The sequence below is a fragment of the Trichosurus vulpecula genome, chromosome 1 (assembly GCF_011100635.1).
Source record: "Trichosurus vulpecula isolate mTriVul1 chromosome 1, mTriVul1.pri, whole genome shotgun sequence".
Lineage (NCBI taxonomy): Eukaryota > Metazoa > Chordata > Mammalia > Diprotodontia > Phalangeridae > Trichosurus > Trichosurus vulpecula.
The window spans coordinates 31327542-31343964 of record NC_050573.1 but is presented as its reverse complement, the minus strand read 5'-3'; the positions used below and the strand labels follow the sequence as shown (position 1 = coordinate 31343964).

At 49.0% G+C, this 16423-nt stretch overlaps 1 protein-coding gene across 3 annotated transcripts in view; it reads right to left on the bottom strand.

The window, feature by feature from the left end:
- RBM19 (RNA binding motif protein 19) overlaps nt 1-16423 on the bottom strand; it is a 197071-nt gene that overhangs the window by 159276 nt on the left and 21372 nt on the right. For all 3 annotated transcript variants that reach the window (XM_036759156.1, XM_036759174.1, XM_036759164.1), the window contains exons 13-16: nt 14621-14717; nt 12828-12938; nt 9168-9368; nt 8249-8369 (exon numbers count right to left, since the gene is read on the bottom strand). In XM_036759156.1, the coding sequence (XP_036615051.1) occupies nt 8249-8369; nt 9168-9368; nt 12828-12938; nt 14621-14717 (530 nt within the window). The remainder of the gene's footprint in view (nt 1-8248; nt 8370-9167; nt 9369-12827; nt 12939-14620; nt 14718-16423) is intronic.

Sequence of the window (16423 nt, the reverse complement as noted above, 5' to 3'; positions counted from 1 at the left end):
AAAGATCGACTATGTTAACGGGCTGAGGATCCAGGCAGTCACGATGGCTGCTTCCCCCATGCTAAGTAAACCTCCCTTGTCCTTTGCCATGAACCTTGCCAAGGGGATCAGCTCCTGTTCTACCTGAGCCAGACCTGCAAGGACATCCCTGTGGAGGCACCAAAAACAGTTCAGAGCAGTTACTAAGTCAGAGACGTTCTGGGATTGTGTCTGGACAGCTTCGGGCATTCCTCCCCTGAAGACTCTAACTGGCCACAGTTCAGTGGGAACCAACAGTGGCCAGGCCCGACAAGGTCAAGGGGAAGGACGGCAGCCAGATCCTCCCCACCGCCCTCCAACACCACCCATGGTTATTCCAGTTTAACCCTGGGGGAACGCCAGGCAATCCAATCCCCAGAGCCCCGCCAGAGGGGAAGACTTCCTGCCTCCTGCACACACCCTTATGAATGACATCTCAAACCTCGGTAGGAGTGAAAGGAGCTTCTTGGGGGGTTCAAGTCAACTGCAGCCTCTCTCTTGCCGAGCACCCCCCACCCCCATCATCCTTTAAAAAAGGATCCTAATACATTCAAGTCCTAATTAATCTTCAAGGGCTTAGTCATGAAACGGCCCTTTTATCCTTTAATGGAAACTGCAACAGTGATAATGCCGTCTCTTTAATATCAGTTGAACACACACCCTTCCATCTCTCTGCCTCAAAGGTGAACACAAGCGTGCGCGCGCGCGCGCACACACACACACACACTCATGCACACACGTGCACACACACGGACAGACACGGGGGGGGGGGGGAGAAGAGAAAATCTGCATTTTCCCCATAAAAGCATCTCTCCTGGCCCCCTCCCCCACAAGCCCCACATAGAGTTGGCCCCACGAGGGGCTCTCCACCAAAGCCATTTGTAATAGGAATCCAAATACAGAAAAAAGGAAAGAGAATTCATTACTGTTTAAATGATTTTAAAACAACAGCAGTTACTCAAAGCAGCAGAGGGGCAAAAACGAAATCAGACGAGAGAATAACAGCTCATGTGTTTCTGGTATTTTGAAGGCTGCAATGTGCTCCATATATCATAATATCAGACTGATGGTCTAAGGGGAGAAAGGGATACTGAGGCAGGAGATGACTAGATGTGACCTTTGCCTTGCAGGGTTAGTGTTAGGATCCAATGAATTACTGGTCCCTGGCTCAGGCCCTCATCAGCTCTCTCCTGGATGATGGCTCCAACACTACCCTCTACCTTTTACTCTTTCAATTCATCCTCCACAATAGCTGCCAAGGGGATTTCCCCTAAGTAAAGTCCAGCTCAGGTCACTCCCCTCCTCCATCAATTCCAAGGGCTCCCTACTGCTTCCGAGATCAAGGGCAGGCTTTTTCATTGGGCATGGCCCCTTGCTGCTGTGTTCAGCCTACTCTTCCAGGCTTAGGACACTCTGCACCCCTTCATGAATTCAGATACAGCCTATGCCACATTCCAGCTGTCATCTCTGTCTCTGTACAGGTTACTCCCCACACCGTGCCTAGAACACACGCCCTCCTGGCTTCTGCCTCTTAGAAGAGCTATTTTTCTTCAAGATGCAGAGGCTGCACCTCAACTTCCTAGCTACTATGACTATGAATTCACCCTGTATAGTCTCTTGCATGGGAGAAGGAAACGGCCAACCATTCTTTGCCAAAAAAGCCCCATAGACAGTATGATCCATGGGGTCACGAAGAGACAGACATGACTGAAAAATCGAATAGCAACAATTCTCTTCTATGAGGAATCAGCCTGGCATAATGACAAGAGAGCTGGAACGATCCTGGGTTCAAGTCTCGCCCCTAATCCATACCAGCTGTAAGACCCTGGGCAAGTCATTTAATGATAAGTTTCAAAGAAGGTGCCAAACAGAATTGGTAAAAGGACTTTCCTCCCCAGGAAGTTCTGCACACCAGTGATAGCCCAGGCCACCTTCATCTCTGTCCTGTAATCAGCTCTTAAGAGTGAAGCTTGCCCCCGGGACTGTTTCATTTCTGCTTCTACTTCTCTAGTGCCTGGTACATAACAGATAATTAAAGCATGTTTTATCATTCCCATTTTATGGATGAGAAAAGGGAGGCTCCCAGAGGTTAAGTGTCTTGCCCCACATAGCTAGAACATGTTTGAAATGGGATAGACAAAACCCAAGCCTTGCTGACTCCAGGTCCACCTCTCCAGTCTCTACATCATGCTGTCTATGATTCTTTAAGAATTCATGATATAATCAGGAGCACTAATACCTCCCCAAGGTATAAGCCTTTCATGCCTTAGGAACCGTATTTCTTGGGCTTCGGCGGCCAAAAATGTCTATTGCTCAGCGGCCAGACTTAAGATGAGCACGTCAGCATGTGGCAGGGGTCCCAGACTCTAAGCCTCGGTAGCTTAACTCGGCCCTGCCAGAGTCCGGGCAGAGGGGAAGTGTTCTAGTGGGCCAAGGCTTAGTGAGCCCAAGGTCGCCTCCCCACCTTTCACCCCAGCCATGGCTCTGCGGGGCAGGGCAGCTGCTGACCTCCAGGATCTTAACAATCTCAAGATGGCCTAGTGACAAGGATCAAGGACCAGGGGACTAGGGGCTCATTCACATCAAGTCAGACCCACCGAGGGGTCGAAGAGGATTTTAAGAGGGAAAAACCAGGGGGGGAAAGAGAAGGAGGATCATTTATCCTCATGGCCACTCCCCACCTGGTAAGGCTGAGCCCCATAAAGATGCCTCACCATCAAACCATGGCCACTTGTTCTAGGACTGAGGAGGAAGACCAGTGGAGAAAAACCATTGGCTTTACAGTCAGAGATCTGAGTTCAAATCCTACCACTGACAATGTGTCACAGTTTATTCATCTGTAAAATGGGGGGTTTGGCCTAGGTGGCCCCTGAGGTCCTTTCCAGGTCTAGATCTAGGAGCCCAGGAAACAGATGAAGAAGTCTGGAGGAGTCCCATGACCTCTAGTGTGAGAACAAGGGCTACAAGCAGTCGACCTGACAAGCAAACTGGCTGAAAAAGTCTTGTCCTGTTCCTGGTTCACCCAACCACTGACGCTCAAAAGGCTTTCCCAAACTGGCACTGTCCTGATTTGCTCTGCCCCCAAGAGAACTGCTTCTTAGCACTGGTCTTAGTGTGACATTTGCGTTTTTAAACACAGGCAACATAAGCCTCTAGAATACAATTACCACAAGTCAGAAATGCAGCCTGTTCGCAGCATGGCCAGGAGTCCAAACTCCTCTCTGCCCTGTGGGAGTGCGGAGTCCCGTGTGGAGACATGGAGTCAGAAGAGAGACTTTACATAGGAACTTTGCTCCTTGCCACCTGCGTGGCCTGGAGCAAGGCATTCCCTCAACCAGAAAATAGAGGCCTGTGGGAGACTGGGGTCTGTGGAGGGATTGCCCCCCAATGCTGAAATGGTGACTTCATCAAGGAACTGAAGCAGTGGGCTCCCCCACCCTGGGGGGTCTTCAAGTGGAGGCCAGAAGACCATTTTTCTTTTGGGGACACTGGAGAAGAGACACCTGCTCAGGCCATCCCTCAACCCCCCTCCAACTCTGGGAATGTGTGACCAGATGATGTAGAAGGCACCTAAGAGCTTGATAATTCTGGGATGTGCTGGCTTGCTTTTGTTCAAATGTCCACCAGAACTCGCCAGAGGAAGCAGCAAAAGCTTGACTTAGCAGAAACAGGAAGCTTTTCTGGCTAGCCATTCCCAAGCCTGGCTCTTCCATGGACAGGAAGAGAAAGAATAATAGAAAGAAATGAGACTAATGGAAAAGAGGCACTGGAGGGAAAGATGCAAGAAGGATGCAAAGGCAGTGTGGGGCAGTGGGAAGAGGCATCAAAGGACATGGGTTCGAATCCTGGCTTTACCTACTAGCTGTGAGACCTTGGCCAGGTCTCTTCACTTCCCTAGGGTTCCCTTTTCTTATATGTAAAAGGAAATGCTTAGACCAGATGACCTCTAAGGCTCTACATCTATGGTCCTAAGTCTCATCTATTGCTGAGCTGCAGAACTCCACAACTACTCTAACTCCCTAACATCTGGAACTGGAGAGTGATGGAGACTGAGCAAGCCAGGAGAATGCAGAGGAAGATAATTTTCAAAGCTGCCTGCTCCTGGCCAAAGTAGGGGGGAGGAGGAGGAGAGGGTGGGGAGGGGCAGTTACCTTGGGTAAGGTAAAAGGGAAAAAAAAAATTTAAGTTCTCAAGCAGCAAACATTTTGCCAGCAAATTCATCATCCACCAGAAAGAGGAAACCAGGCAGGAGGAAGATTTAAAGGAGAGGGAGAGGGAGAGGAAGAGGGAGAGGGAGAGAGACAGAGAGAGAGAGAGAGAGAGAGAGAGAGAGAGAGAGAGAGAGATAGAGAGAGAGAGAGAGGTGGGGGAGGGGGAGGTTTGGGAGACCCTGGAAAATATGCCTCCATCTGTAGTTAGCACAATGAAATGCGGTCACGCACAGCCACATGGGGTGGTATTGTAATCAGACTGAGGAATTTACTGCCGCCTCCCCGGCACTCTGTGCCCAGGGCTGACAGAAAAGACTGTTATCAGTTGCAAGCAGCTTTCCACGACCTCCCCCAACTCTGAGCCCTTTATCTGGAGGTGAGGGTCTCAGTTATGGGGAGATAAAACAAGCTGCCCCCCTCCCCTGGGACTGATGCACAAAACAGCAGAGCTTTTCAGGGGAGGAAAAAAAAATAATTAAAAAAAAATCCTGCATACGCCCACCACCCACCAGCAAAATACACTCCTTTTGGCTTCTGGGAAAATCTGGCCATGGGGATGGGGACAAAACTTCCTTGGCCTTCACCCTTCCTTGTGGAATTGCTATGTCAGGACCCTCCTGGGCCAGAGGAGATAATAAAAAGCCCCAGGGTAGGGGAGGAACGGCAGAAAGTGGAGGGGGGCGAGGAGGAGAAGACTATATATGCAGAAGAAAAGGCCATGTCCTTGAGATCTGAGCTGGGGGAATTCACCCGCACAAGGGACGCACTGGGCCTTGAAATTAACACAGACACATACCGCTCTGTGACCCGCAATCCACAAGATCAGCTGGTCTCACCGCACCCCCCCCCATCCCTGCTGCCTTCCATTCCATTGTTCAAGTAACTGCTGCTTCGCTCGCACTCAGCCCCTCAATGAGGCTCAGGGAATGGAAAACACACACACACAGAGGCACATGAATACACACACACACACACACACACACACAGAGGCACACACATGGGAGCACAGCTAGGATGAGGGATGCACCAGTCTTGCCTTTCCTGCTGCTTCTTCAATTCTGATCTGTCATTACTGCTGCATTAGCAGGAGTAGGGACCTCATCTGAATTCTTCACGGACCCTCCAAGTCCTGAGTCCTACCTTCTATCCTGGGAGGGGGAGGGTTCTAAGCCACAACTTACTGCCAGCCATATCCCAGGGCCGAACAGCTCTGACTCTGACAGCCCTTGTAGGACAGAACCAAACATCCCCTCACACACTCTTACAGACTCTCATGTATCATGGGCCAAGCCTGCTTCCAAATCCTGGGTAGGCTTGTTCCTTCTCGTAGAGTATAAGTTCCTTGAGAGCAGTGACCAGTTTTTTTTAATCATAGGAGCCTTGATTTAGAGCTAGAAATGATCTTAGAGGTCATTTAATCCAACTGTTTCTTTTTGAGGAAACTGAGACCCAAAGAAAGAAAGTGAGTTGCCTGAGGTGGCAGAGTTGGGATCTGAACCTAGGTCCCTGGATATAAAAACCAGTACTCTTTTGACTATCCCATTCACCATCTAGCATGATACCGTGAACTTAGGTGACTTACTCAAGGTCATGAGGTAAGTGACAGAGTTTGATATTTGAGCTCTGGTCTTTTGACTCCAAATTCAGAGCTCTGGAACACTGCCAGATCTACCTGACCCCAAGGCCAGCAACCTTGCCATGACCCTCTGCAGCCTTACATTCAGACAGGGTAGGGGGAGGGCCTGGACACATTTTATTTCATTGCAAATTCCCTCTACCACTGCAGGCTGGCACCTTCTCAGCAACACTTTGAGAGGGTTGCCCAGGGCAATGAATGCTTAGGTGATTTGTCTAAGGTCACAGAATCAACAAGTATCAGAGGCAGGATTTGAACTCAGGTCTTATCAGTTCTCAGGTCAGCCACAAAACATTCATAAAACTCTACAGTTTCAAGTTTAATCCTTACATTATTACCACTTGTGCCCTTGGCTTATCCTGGGCTCATCTTGCCTTCTAGTTCAGATTAGAACTATTCTAGGTCACTGGGATCTAACCTAGTTGGGTTACTAACACCAAAAAGTTAGACTGAAGAAAGCAATCCTGGTTGCCTTCAACGCCCTAAAGTAAGTGAAGAATGTTGGAGTTAGAAAGGAACTGCAAGGTCATTTAATCTAGCCTCCCAGCCAGAGGGTTGGCATCATGGTCTCTCTGATCCTGGTGATTTAACACCTAGACTGCTAGTGTGTTTGAAAAGCATTTATGTCAATAAGCTTTCTTCCCCTGGGCAGGGTGAACCCAGTCTAAATCGGATTTCTAAGAGGGCTCTGGTCCAGCCACTGAGAGCCAGAGTAAAGAAGGCAGGAAGCTAGAAGAAGTCTTCTGAGCTTTCGACCCAGGCTTTTGGGGGATACCAGGAAGGAATGTGGGGGCCAATACCTGATGGGAACAGCTACTATTCAAGTCTGTGGCTGTCCTGGGAGAGAAACCCAGCTAAGAAATCCCAGCCCCTTAAAGACAGCAGAAACTTGGTGGAGGTCTTCGAATAATCCTAACACTAAGCCAGCCCTTTGTTATCACCCTCCCTCCAAAAACCAGGATCAAAGGATAATGATCAAAACAGGAGATCCTATTGAGAGGTAGTAGAACTCAGGTAGATCACCAGACTGGGGGTAGGACCTCTGACAACTATTACTGGAGCAATCTGGGGGAAATCGAGTTACCTTTGGGTGCTCACATTTTGCAAGGGAGAAAAGGAAGGATAGAAATTCTTATCTTTGACTTCTACAGAAAAAAAACAGATTTTTGACACAAAAAGCTTGGGAGCCATCAAAGGGACCATATAACAAAAGCTAGTATTTCCATAATGCTTTGAGGCTTACAGATGATCTTGTCCACTATGTCTGAGAGCAGGTGCCAGGATTCCTCATCTCCCCACTCTCTAGATGGGGAAACAGAGGAGGAAAGGTAAGGGAGGAGACAGGATCTACTCTAGGGGAGGGAGAGCTTGGGTTTGAATCGAGGCTCTCTCACCTCTCTGGGACTCAGTTTCCTTAACTGTTCAATGGCTTTTTAGGATGCTCTGGCAGGCACTGCTGGGTTGGCATTCAATGCCCTTTAAGCTCAGGAGGACCTGCACCACCTCGTGCTTGGCTGGCAAAACCCTGGAGGTTGGCCAGGGCTGCCCCACAAAGGCCTCCCTATTTCAGGTTGGCGCTGGAGCTCCTGAAGGATCTAAGCAGCAGGGGGCAAACTCTGATGGGCCCAGAAATGGGCTCCATGTCTTTTCCCCCAAAACTGGCCTTGGGGTGGGCTGAGACACTCACAGCCAGAAAACTGTCCAGCAGGAGATCAAGGTTCTCGCCTAAAGCAATTAACAAAGCCAGGCAAAGAAGGGATGGAGGGAGAGCTGGTGGTAAGCACATGGGGAAGGGCTGAGGGATCCCAGAAAATGAGGAATTCTTCAGGTATGCCTTAGCCATGAATAGACTGGCTAAATGCTGAGATACTAAATGGAGCCCCTGGACTGACAGAAAGGAGGCTGAAGCACCTTACAAGCAGGGAACTGGGAGAAGAATGAAGGAAGGGTGTCAGCCAAGAATGATGGGAAAAGACAGCTGGACATGAGGTGAGAGGGAGGAATAACTGACCGATGGGCAGCTCTGGGGGGCAGGAGAAAGTAGGAGGGGACCCCTCCCATTGGGACAAAATCCTGGGGAGTGTTTGAGGAACGCAGGGACCAGAGTCCAATGGGACGGTCAGGCATGCGCAGGCTACGGTCTGCCTCCTCCTCCTCCTCGGGATGATGTATGAGGAGAAGATCACAGAGCCAGGGGAAGATGGGGAGGAATCCCTAAGCCTCGCCAGGACAGCTTTCTCTCTTCTTGCCCCAAGAGCAGAGAGAAGCCAGATGCTGAACAAGGAACAGAGACGTTTACACCAAAGCCAAATCTCGGGGAGCCAGCGAGGACCCCCCGCCACCTCCCCAGTCTGACATCCTGACCTCGGGCTCCCATTCTTACCAGCCTCAGTCTGAGCAGCCTCTTTTCCTCCAGGTTCATCTCCTTGTTCTTTCTTCTGAGGGGGGTGGCAAGAGAAGACACCCATTGGTGCCCATTCCAGATACAAGGGAACATCATGGAACTGCAAGGATAAAGAGAGACAGACAATGTGAAGGAGGAACTGGGAAGCATCTCCCAGGGAAGGAGGAACAAATCAACAAATACAGAGCACTTACTATGCGCCAGGCATTGTGCCAAGGCATTATTCAAGCTAACTACAGCAGAAGGGAGAAGCTTCTTTTTCCAGATCTTTCCTACCAAGACTCACCCATTTCTTCCAAGAGAAGCCTATCATTAATAACTATAATGACATCTGTGAAAGGCATTGGAAAAGGCTCTAAACTCTTATAAAGCCATTCAGGGGGATGGTTATCATTCTGTTTGGTACGTGTATGACATATACACCATTAAACACGAAACATACAGGTGCATACAGTGCACGTGGACATAGTAATGAGAAAGACATGGGTTCAAACTCTTCCTCCAACATCCACTAGATCTGTGATCCTGGACAGATTACTTCTCTCTGAGTCTCAGATGTCCCATCTGTTAAGTGGGGGTATTAGCAGCACCCACCTCATTGGGTTCCTAAGAATCCAATGAGATGAAGCTGCACGTGCTGGGCTTTGCCAACCTTAAAGCACCATGTGAATGTGGGCTGGCAGGGCTTTCAGAGACCATCCAGTCCAACCCCCTTCTCTTACACATACGGACATGGAGGCCCAGATAGTGGAAGTGTCCAAGGTCACTCAGAGAGTAAGAACCCCCGGGAGGATCTGAACCAAGGTCCAGTCCTGGTGTGCCGAGCTCCTTTATATTCAGAAGGCGGCTCGCTGCTCCAGAATCCCAGGCTTGGGCTATGGATCTGCCGGTATTATACCTTGGAATAGGCCAGGCTGGTGAAGCCTCTCCTGGCTTCTAGAGGCTCCAGGTATTCCACAATGGCTGTGATGCCTCCCTCGGGCAGCAGCACGCGGCCTAGGCTGCCATAGCGGCTGAAGATCTCCTGCAGCTCGGAGGCCCGAGTCCCTGCGGGGAGGTTCTTCACTAAAATCACAGACTTGCTCCTCTCCCCAGCGGCCTGCAAGAAGAAAGGCAGACAGAGGGAGAAGGAATGAAGGAAGGAAAAGGGGAAGGGCTTCCTACGTGCTAGGGTAAGAAACGAAGGCACCTGAAGCCTTGCCCTAGAACCATCCTCGGCATCCAAGCACCCAAATGGCCCCTGACAAGTCTCTCAGATTAGGAAACTTAGTCCACCTGTAGGTGTCCAAGAAGGGCTCTGCTCGATGCTCTATGCTGCTCCATAGATTTTGAGAAAAAAAATGTAGTCAAAATAGGAAGCTGACGTGTGGAGGACTTCAGAGCAAAACTGACGCAGAGTGGCAGGCGGTGCAATAAGCCCAAGGCTGAGGGGAGCCACTCCTCCCAGCGCTGCCACTGGGGCGCCAGCTGAACAACTGGGAACAAGACATGGCCCCTCACTGGGCCTCTACTCCACATCTGCAGAAACAGAATAAGCTATCTAGGGTCACCCCTTCCCTCCCAGCTCTGACATTCCCTGTTCTGAGGCCACTCCCAGCCCTGATACTCCCCGTGCTAACGACCTCCCAGCTTGGACACTGTTCTAAGGACCCTTCCAGCCTGGATATTCTTTGTTCTAAAGCCCTTCCCAGCTCCGACACTCTTCAGTCATTATGGCTAAAATGGCGTGCAGTGATTTTATTTCAATCATGGTCAAACTACTGACACCAGGGTTCCAAACGTAGGCTGGACTCCCTCCTTGAGGAGAAGGTGGAGGGACCTCTGTGGTTGTGAGACAGAATGAAGGCTCCTATAGGAAACAGAAGGATTTGGAGAGGGGAAAGGAAATGGGAGGGTTTCTAATGTGGAATAACAGAGACTTGACCTTGTCAGGATGTTAAAGACTTAAAGTGTGGGACATAGTGGAGAAAAGGACGGAGGAGGGCACTGGTACAATGTGGGTGTATAGAGACATGAGGCTCTTTCTGAAGAGGAGGGAGCTGAGGCTAGGAAGGAAGATGAAAGAAGCTGCCTGTTCCCCGAGAATGATGCAGATGAGCCACTGGAACTATCAGAGGAGAGATCATCCAAAAGGAGTCAGAGGAAGAAGAGAAGCATGGTAGAAGCCAGTGGTTCCCAGCTCAGGAGGACAGAAGCAGCTATTTTGTGACTTGTTCCTAACCTGATCCGGACAGTTCTGTTATCATCATGGGGATGTGCCCAATGGGACATGTATCTAAGATATAACAGAAAACCTCCCAAGATGTATCAAAATGGGTGATAACTCCCCACTTCTGGTGATTTATGTGGGCACAAAGGACACTTCCAATAGGAACCTCAAAAGAACAGCCAATGATTATGAAGTCTCAGGCAAGAAACTGAAGACTATAAGGCACAGACCATGTTTTCCTCACTTTAGTCTAATGAAGGCAAGGAATTTGAGAGAGAAAAATGCATTTGGGGAGTGAATAGCTGGCTGAGGTGGTGGTGTCTGGGGTAGGGATTTCTGGATTGTAGCTTGGATTTCGGGCCAGAGATAACATACCCCTAACAAAGGATGGTGTTTGTTGGGTGTCTTGAAGGCAAATTGAAAAGGCTTTACACTAGAAAGGATGGGGGAGGGAGAGGATTATTCTTTATATTCCTCAAGTTGGAGACTACAGAGAGCAAAGGAGCCGCAAAGATGGAAGAAAAACAACTCAGAAACCCACAAATTCAGAGATGACAAAATCCATGGCCTCTTGTGTCAGCACGTAAATGCCCAAAGGTCAGGTGGAGATTGCAAAGAACTAGGGGGCCTTACAGAAAGGGGCCAATTTGACCTCTTAAGTATCACTGAGACATGGGAGGGAGAGATAAAAGCCACAATCATGACCCTGGAGACATAGATTTTATTCAGAAGAATCAGGTGAGGTAAAAGGTTAAGAGTCAGAAGCATTATATATCAAGAAGTTATAATAGTGAAAAAACCCGAATAAACAAGCAACTGAGAAGAGAAAGGTGAAGAGGGGTATTTAGGTGAAGGTCAGAGAAAAGAGAAACCCAAGTGATCTTGTCTTTAGCCCAGACTACACAGCACCTGAACAGAAGCAACTGGCCAATATCAGGTGGCAGAGGCATGGAAAGAAAGCAGTGGTTCTGAAAAAGATCTGAGGATTTCAGTGGACTACAGGCTCACCATGAGCGAGCAGGGTGATATGATGCCCAGAAAACCAAGTGCCACCTTGGGCTGAGAAGACAGGCAGAGTTCCTAGGAAGAGAAAAGTGATCATCCCTGTCCTCTGTCCATTTAGAGTACTGTGACCCAGTATGGGTGCAACTGTTTCAGAATTCAAAAAGCTTGACTGCGTCCAGGAGAGAAAGGTCTATGGGTGAAGATCATATATGCAGGTTAAGCTTGGAGGAGAGAAGACCCAAGGGGCCCAGGATGGCCTGCCTTCAAATATGTGAGAGGCTGGTTCTGTCTGGCTTCAGAGGGGACAGAAGCAGCAGCAAAGTGGGGAAGTCAGGTGAGAGGCCAACGTAGGTCTTCAGGAAGAACTTCCCAACAAAGAGGGATGGCCCAAAGTGGGATGGTCCACCCTAGAGGTGGGAGGCTCCTCATTCGTTCAGGTCTTCAGGCAGGGGCTTGCTGCCCTCCTGGACAGTGTGTGTCCTAAGTATTCCTTTCATGGAGAATTGAATTGTACTGGATGGTAGCTGAGGTCCCTGCAAACTCGGAAATTCTGTGAGTCTGTGATCGGAAGCTTTCAGTGATGCCATGCAGCTAAGGACCTATAACCTTATTCTATGTCCTTAGCTTCCCCCCAGCCCTGACATGCCCTGTTCTAAGGCCCTTCCCCAGCTCTGACATCATGGCTTCCCCCCCTACTCCTTCCACAATGAGTCATATAGAGGCAGCTTTGGATAAGAAGTCTCACTCGGAATCACATGTGCAGTGAGCAGGCCTGTGCACTTCCCTCATCATGGTGGGTCGTAAGCATTTATAATTTGCTGCCACCAGGAGGTGACAAATTTCTGAAAACAGAACTTGGATCCAGACAATCTTGAACAAGTTGACGAACAAGGGATGCAGAAGGAATGTTTCCTAGGCATCTGCAGCCTGTGGGGTGGTAGTGCAGAGACTCATCATGCACTGGGGCCTGGGGCCCTTCTAGCTGGGCTCTGGGCCTCTCCTATAATCTTAAGATAATTTTTAGACAAGTTTCTTGTCAAAAGGTCAGATCCTCACATCAATCACAGTAATTCCCTTAATCCTCCAATTCTAACCACCAAATGAGGTTCCCTAGAGTGGAGACATCAAAGGTGTGGCCTACAACACCCCTAAGTGTGGTCTGAACCAGATTAAAATGTAACTGGAGAATATTTAACAAAACAAACAAAATTATAATTAACACAGATAACACTAATATGTGCTTTTCTAAGTCAGTATGTGCATGGCAAGGATCCTTGTGTCGGGTGACATGGCCCTGTTTCTAGGTTTGCCATCACCTGTCTAGGGCCCAAAGGCCCAGCTTACCTGGCTGAAGGAATCCAGGCTCACGCCATTCTCAATCAGGAACCGACGCACCTCCTGGACCAGCTCAGTCTCCCCCAGGGCCACCCGTACAGCCACACTGCCTTTGATCTCCTACGGAGAGGGTAAGACAGGATTCACGGTCACAAAGCAGGGGTCAAAAACCTCTATCCCTGAAACAAGGCCTGGTGAAAAACCTTGGTTGGTTCAGTGGAAAATCAATGGATTTCAGAGGACCTGGGTTCAAGTCTTGGCTCTGTCACTCCTGTGTGACCTTGGCAAAATCATTCACTTTTCTGAGCTAGTTTTCTCACCTGTAAAATGAGGGGGTTGAGCTGTGTAATGATCCTGATCAAGTTTGGCCTCAAAGAAGAGCTGCCTCATCTCAATGCAGAGGTGGGGAACTATGGATAGGAAATACTGCCTCTACTGTCAGACATGCTCAACTGCCTTTTCTCTTCTCTCCTCTCCCTCCCCTTGTCTCTTTCTCTCTCTTCTCTCTCCACCTCCATCCCTCCTCTCTTTCTCCTCTCTCTCTCTCTCCTCCCCCCCCCCGCCCCTCTTCCTTCTTTTCCCCGCCCCTTCCCTCTCAAAGTCCTTGTTATAAGATATGACTTCGGTGGATAAGGAGGGATATAAATGTGATGTAGACAAAAAGCTGGTTTTAAAAAATATTAAAGTGTATTTAAAATGTATTTAATTTAAAAATACATTTGACCCCGAAGGCTCCTTTCAGCTGTGTCTAGGTGTCTGATCCCATGATGCCCTGAGGGCAGCAGAGAATACAGCTGAATGACTACCAGAGAGCTAAGGTAGAATTCTGAATGCTAGAAAAACCCTAGTTGATGGGAGGTAATTGCCTTCACCCCAAATCCTGGGCAGAGCCTCCCTGCCCACAATGAGTTCATACAATCCTTCCACTAGACCGTAAGCCCCTTGAAGGCAGCAACTTGACTTTTGCCTCTTTTTATATCCCCAGCACTTAGCAAAGTGCCTGGCACATAGTAGGCACTTAATCAATGTTAATTACTTGATTAATAATGTAGTGGAGAGAGGGCCGGATATGGGATCAGGAAGCCCTGGGCCTGAATCTTTCTTCTTGGCTCTCACTAGCTATACGACCAGGAGCAGGGTTGCTCACCTCTCTGAGCTTCAGCTCAATTCAATGAGCACCTCTCAAGGGACTAACATGTGCAAGGCCTGGCTCTACTATGTACTGGGGATAAGAAGGCAATGAAGACACAGCTCCTGCCCTTCAGGGGCTTCCCATTCTATCAAGTGGACACAGTAGTACTTGCCCAGGGCTCTCATGAAGAAACCTTCAAGTGCTAGAAAAATGGGGCTGGTCGTTACTCCTGTTACCCCAAGGCAGGTAGCACACTTTTTACCTGAGCCCTCCCTCTTCTACCTTCTAAATGGGAACTGGCAAACAGAAAGTGATTAATAAATGCTTCTTGGTTGATTGGCCAGAAATTGGCCAAAAGAAACAAAATCTCAATTTCAGTCTTCATAATCCAAGCAGGGCCTGCAACCTATCAAGGATGGCAAATGAGGAGGGCAAGAGTGTGAGGATCCCAGGGTCCTGGAGAGCGTCATTTAGGGGCTTCACAGATAAAGAGACTAAGTCTGGGCAAAGGACCACTGCAGAACTGTCTGTTCTAGTGGTGCAAGTCGTGACCTTGACTGGCATCTATCCCCAGGACGGCCTTCTGCTAATTCCTTTCCCCAGAGTGGGCTCATGACCCCAGGGCTCTGGCCTACAGAGTTGGCACTTGTCCAGAAGGATGTTCACTCACATGGTCGAACACTTGGCTTTTTGTGGCGTTGTACTTCTGTGCTACAGCTTCAGCCACGGCATTTGTCCCCATAAACAGTGTATTCCAGTTGTGAGAGCTGAGGAGATAGAGGAGAAGGAAATAATGCGTTATCTGAATTGTATGTAAGGGGAGAGAAATACGAGCCATGCTCTTCACACCAAGAAATCTCCTTTCCAGGGAAGGAGGCTGAGGACCAAATGAGAGGCAGATCACCCACCAGGAAGACTAGCGATACTTTCTCCAGCATGTTCGGAGTAGCCTTTGAATTTGTTCCAAAAATTACGATTTTTCTTTAAAATCTGTGACTCAGAGACACAGTCTAGATCCTGCTTAGCTGGCCTACAGTCCAGTGAAGGCAATGTCTCAATGTTCATCTGAATTACTCAGAGTCAGGAGAAGAGGGGATGTGGGATAATGGATGGACGGCTGTGTTTGGAGTCAGGAAGGCTTGAGTTCAAGTCCTGCCTTTGAGAAAAATTGATTAACCCTGAAAAAGTCACTTAACTCCCATCCCTAGGACAGTATATAGAGCTCTAGAACCACCAGACTGGGGTTTGAATCCCACTTTTGTTGCTTACTGCCTGTGTGAGGGCAGCACAGCACATAGGACTCTGGACTCAAGAGGCAGGAAACTGTGAGCTCAAATCCTACCACAGATAATTACTGGCTGTGTCACCCTGGGAAAGGCCCTTAACCCTCTCGGCCTCAGTTTCCCCACATACAGAACAAGGATGATGGACTCAATAAACCTTGAGTGTCCCTTTCTCAATCCTGCCACCTAAGGCTGCCAGCAGCTCAGTTTCCTCACCCATAAAGTGACCTGAGTATCTGAGATGCCTTCCAGGCCTGGATCTGCGATCTTATGACCCGCTAAGCTACCCTGGAAGACTATAACTTAGAGGAGAGTTGCTAATCTTCATTGGTGCAGGGAGTTTCCACACTGGGAGCTCCACACCCTCCACTCCTTGCAGAAGCCATAGAGGGGAAGGATCTCAGGTGCCATCTACCTGAAACTTTCATTTTACAGATGAGAGGACTGAAACCCACGGGAGCCAAGAAAAAAGGGTTGAATGTGGGAGTCCCAGCACCAACATCTGCACTCTGGCTCTGCCACCTACTACCCATGCAACAAATTTCTTTATCAACAACATGACGTGGTCACACCAGATGATCTCTGAGGTGCTGGTATCGCTGTAGCTTTGATCCTAGGATGGAAACAGCAAAGTGTGCAAAGGAAGACCATGGCCACATGGTCAGCTTCAGGCTGACAGAGTGAGGGAGACACAGGGAACAAAGGGCTAGGGAGGGGGACAGTGAAGGATGACCTGCAAACCTTGTTTTAAACCCTACCCATGCTCAGAGCTGCCAATTAGCCAGATGCTCTGGGCACTTCCCATCGCATTGAGCTAAATCTCCCCCAGTGGTTTGTTCACTTGGTAGATTTTCTCTGGCCTGGTTTCAATACAGCAGACTGGCTTTCCTCTCTCACTCAGCACCCTCCTGGGTTTCTGCCCTTTGCCATACACTTTCAGCATCAGCACCCTGAGGCAGACAATATCACAAAGATCGACCATGTTATAAGAGACAGCAACAACCAGCCCAGATGAGAATTCAAGCTGCATGGCCTTGTCCACAGCTGTGTTCTGACCCTTCACCACAGATAACAGAGAGCTAGCTGACTCCATAGTCTCCATTCCACAATGAGAAGCTTGGGGAGGGGTCAGGTGGGGATGTAGAATCTGCTATTAAAGAAGGACAAAGTTACATAGGTATTATTATCAC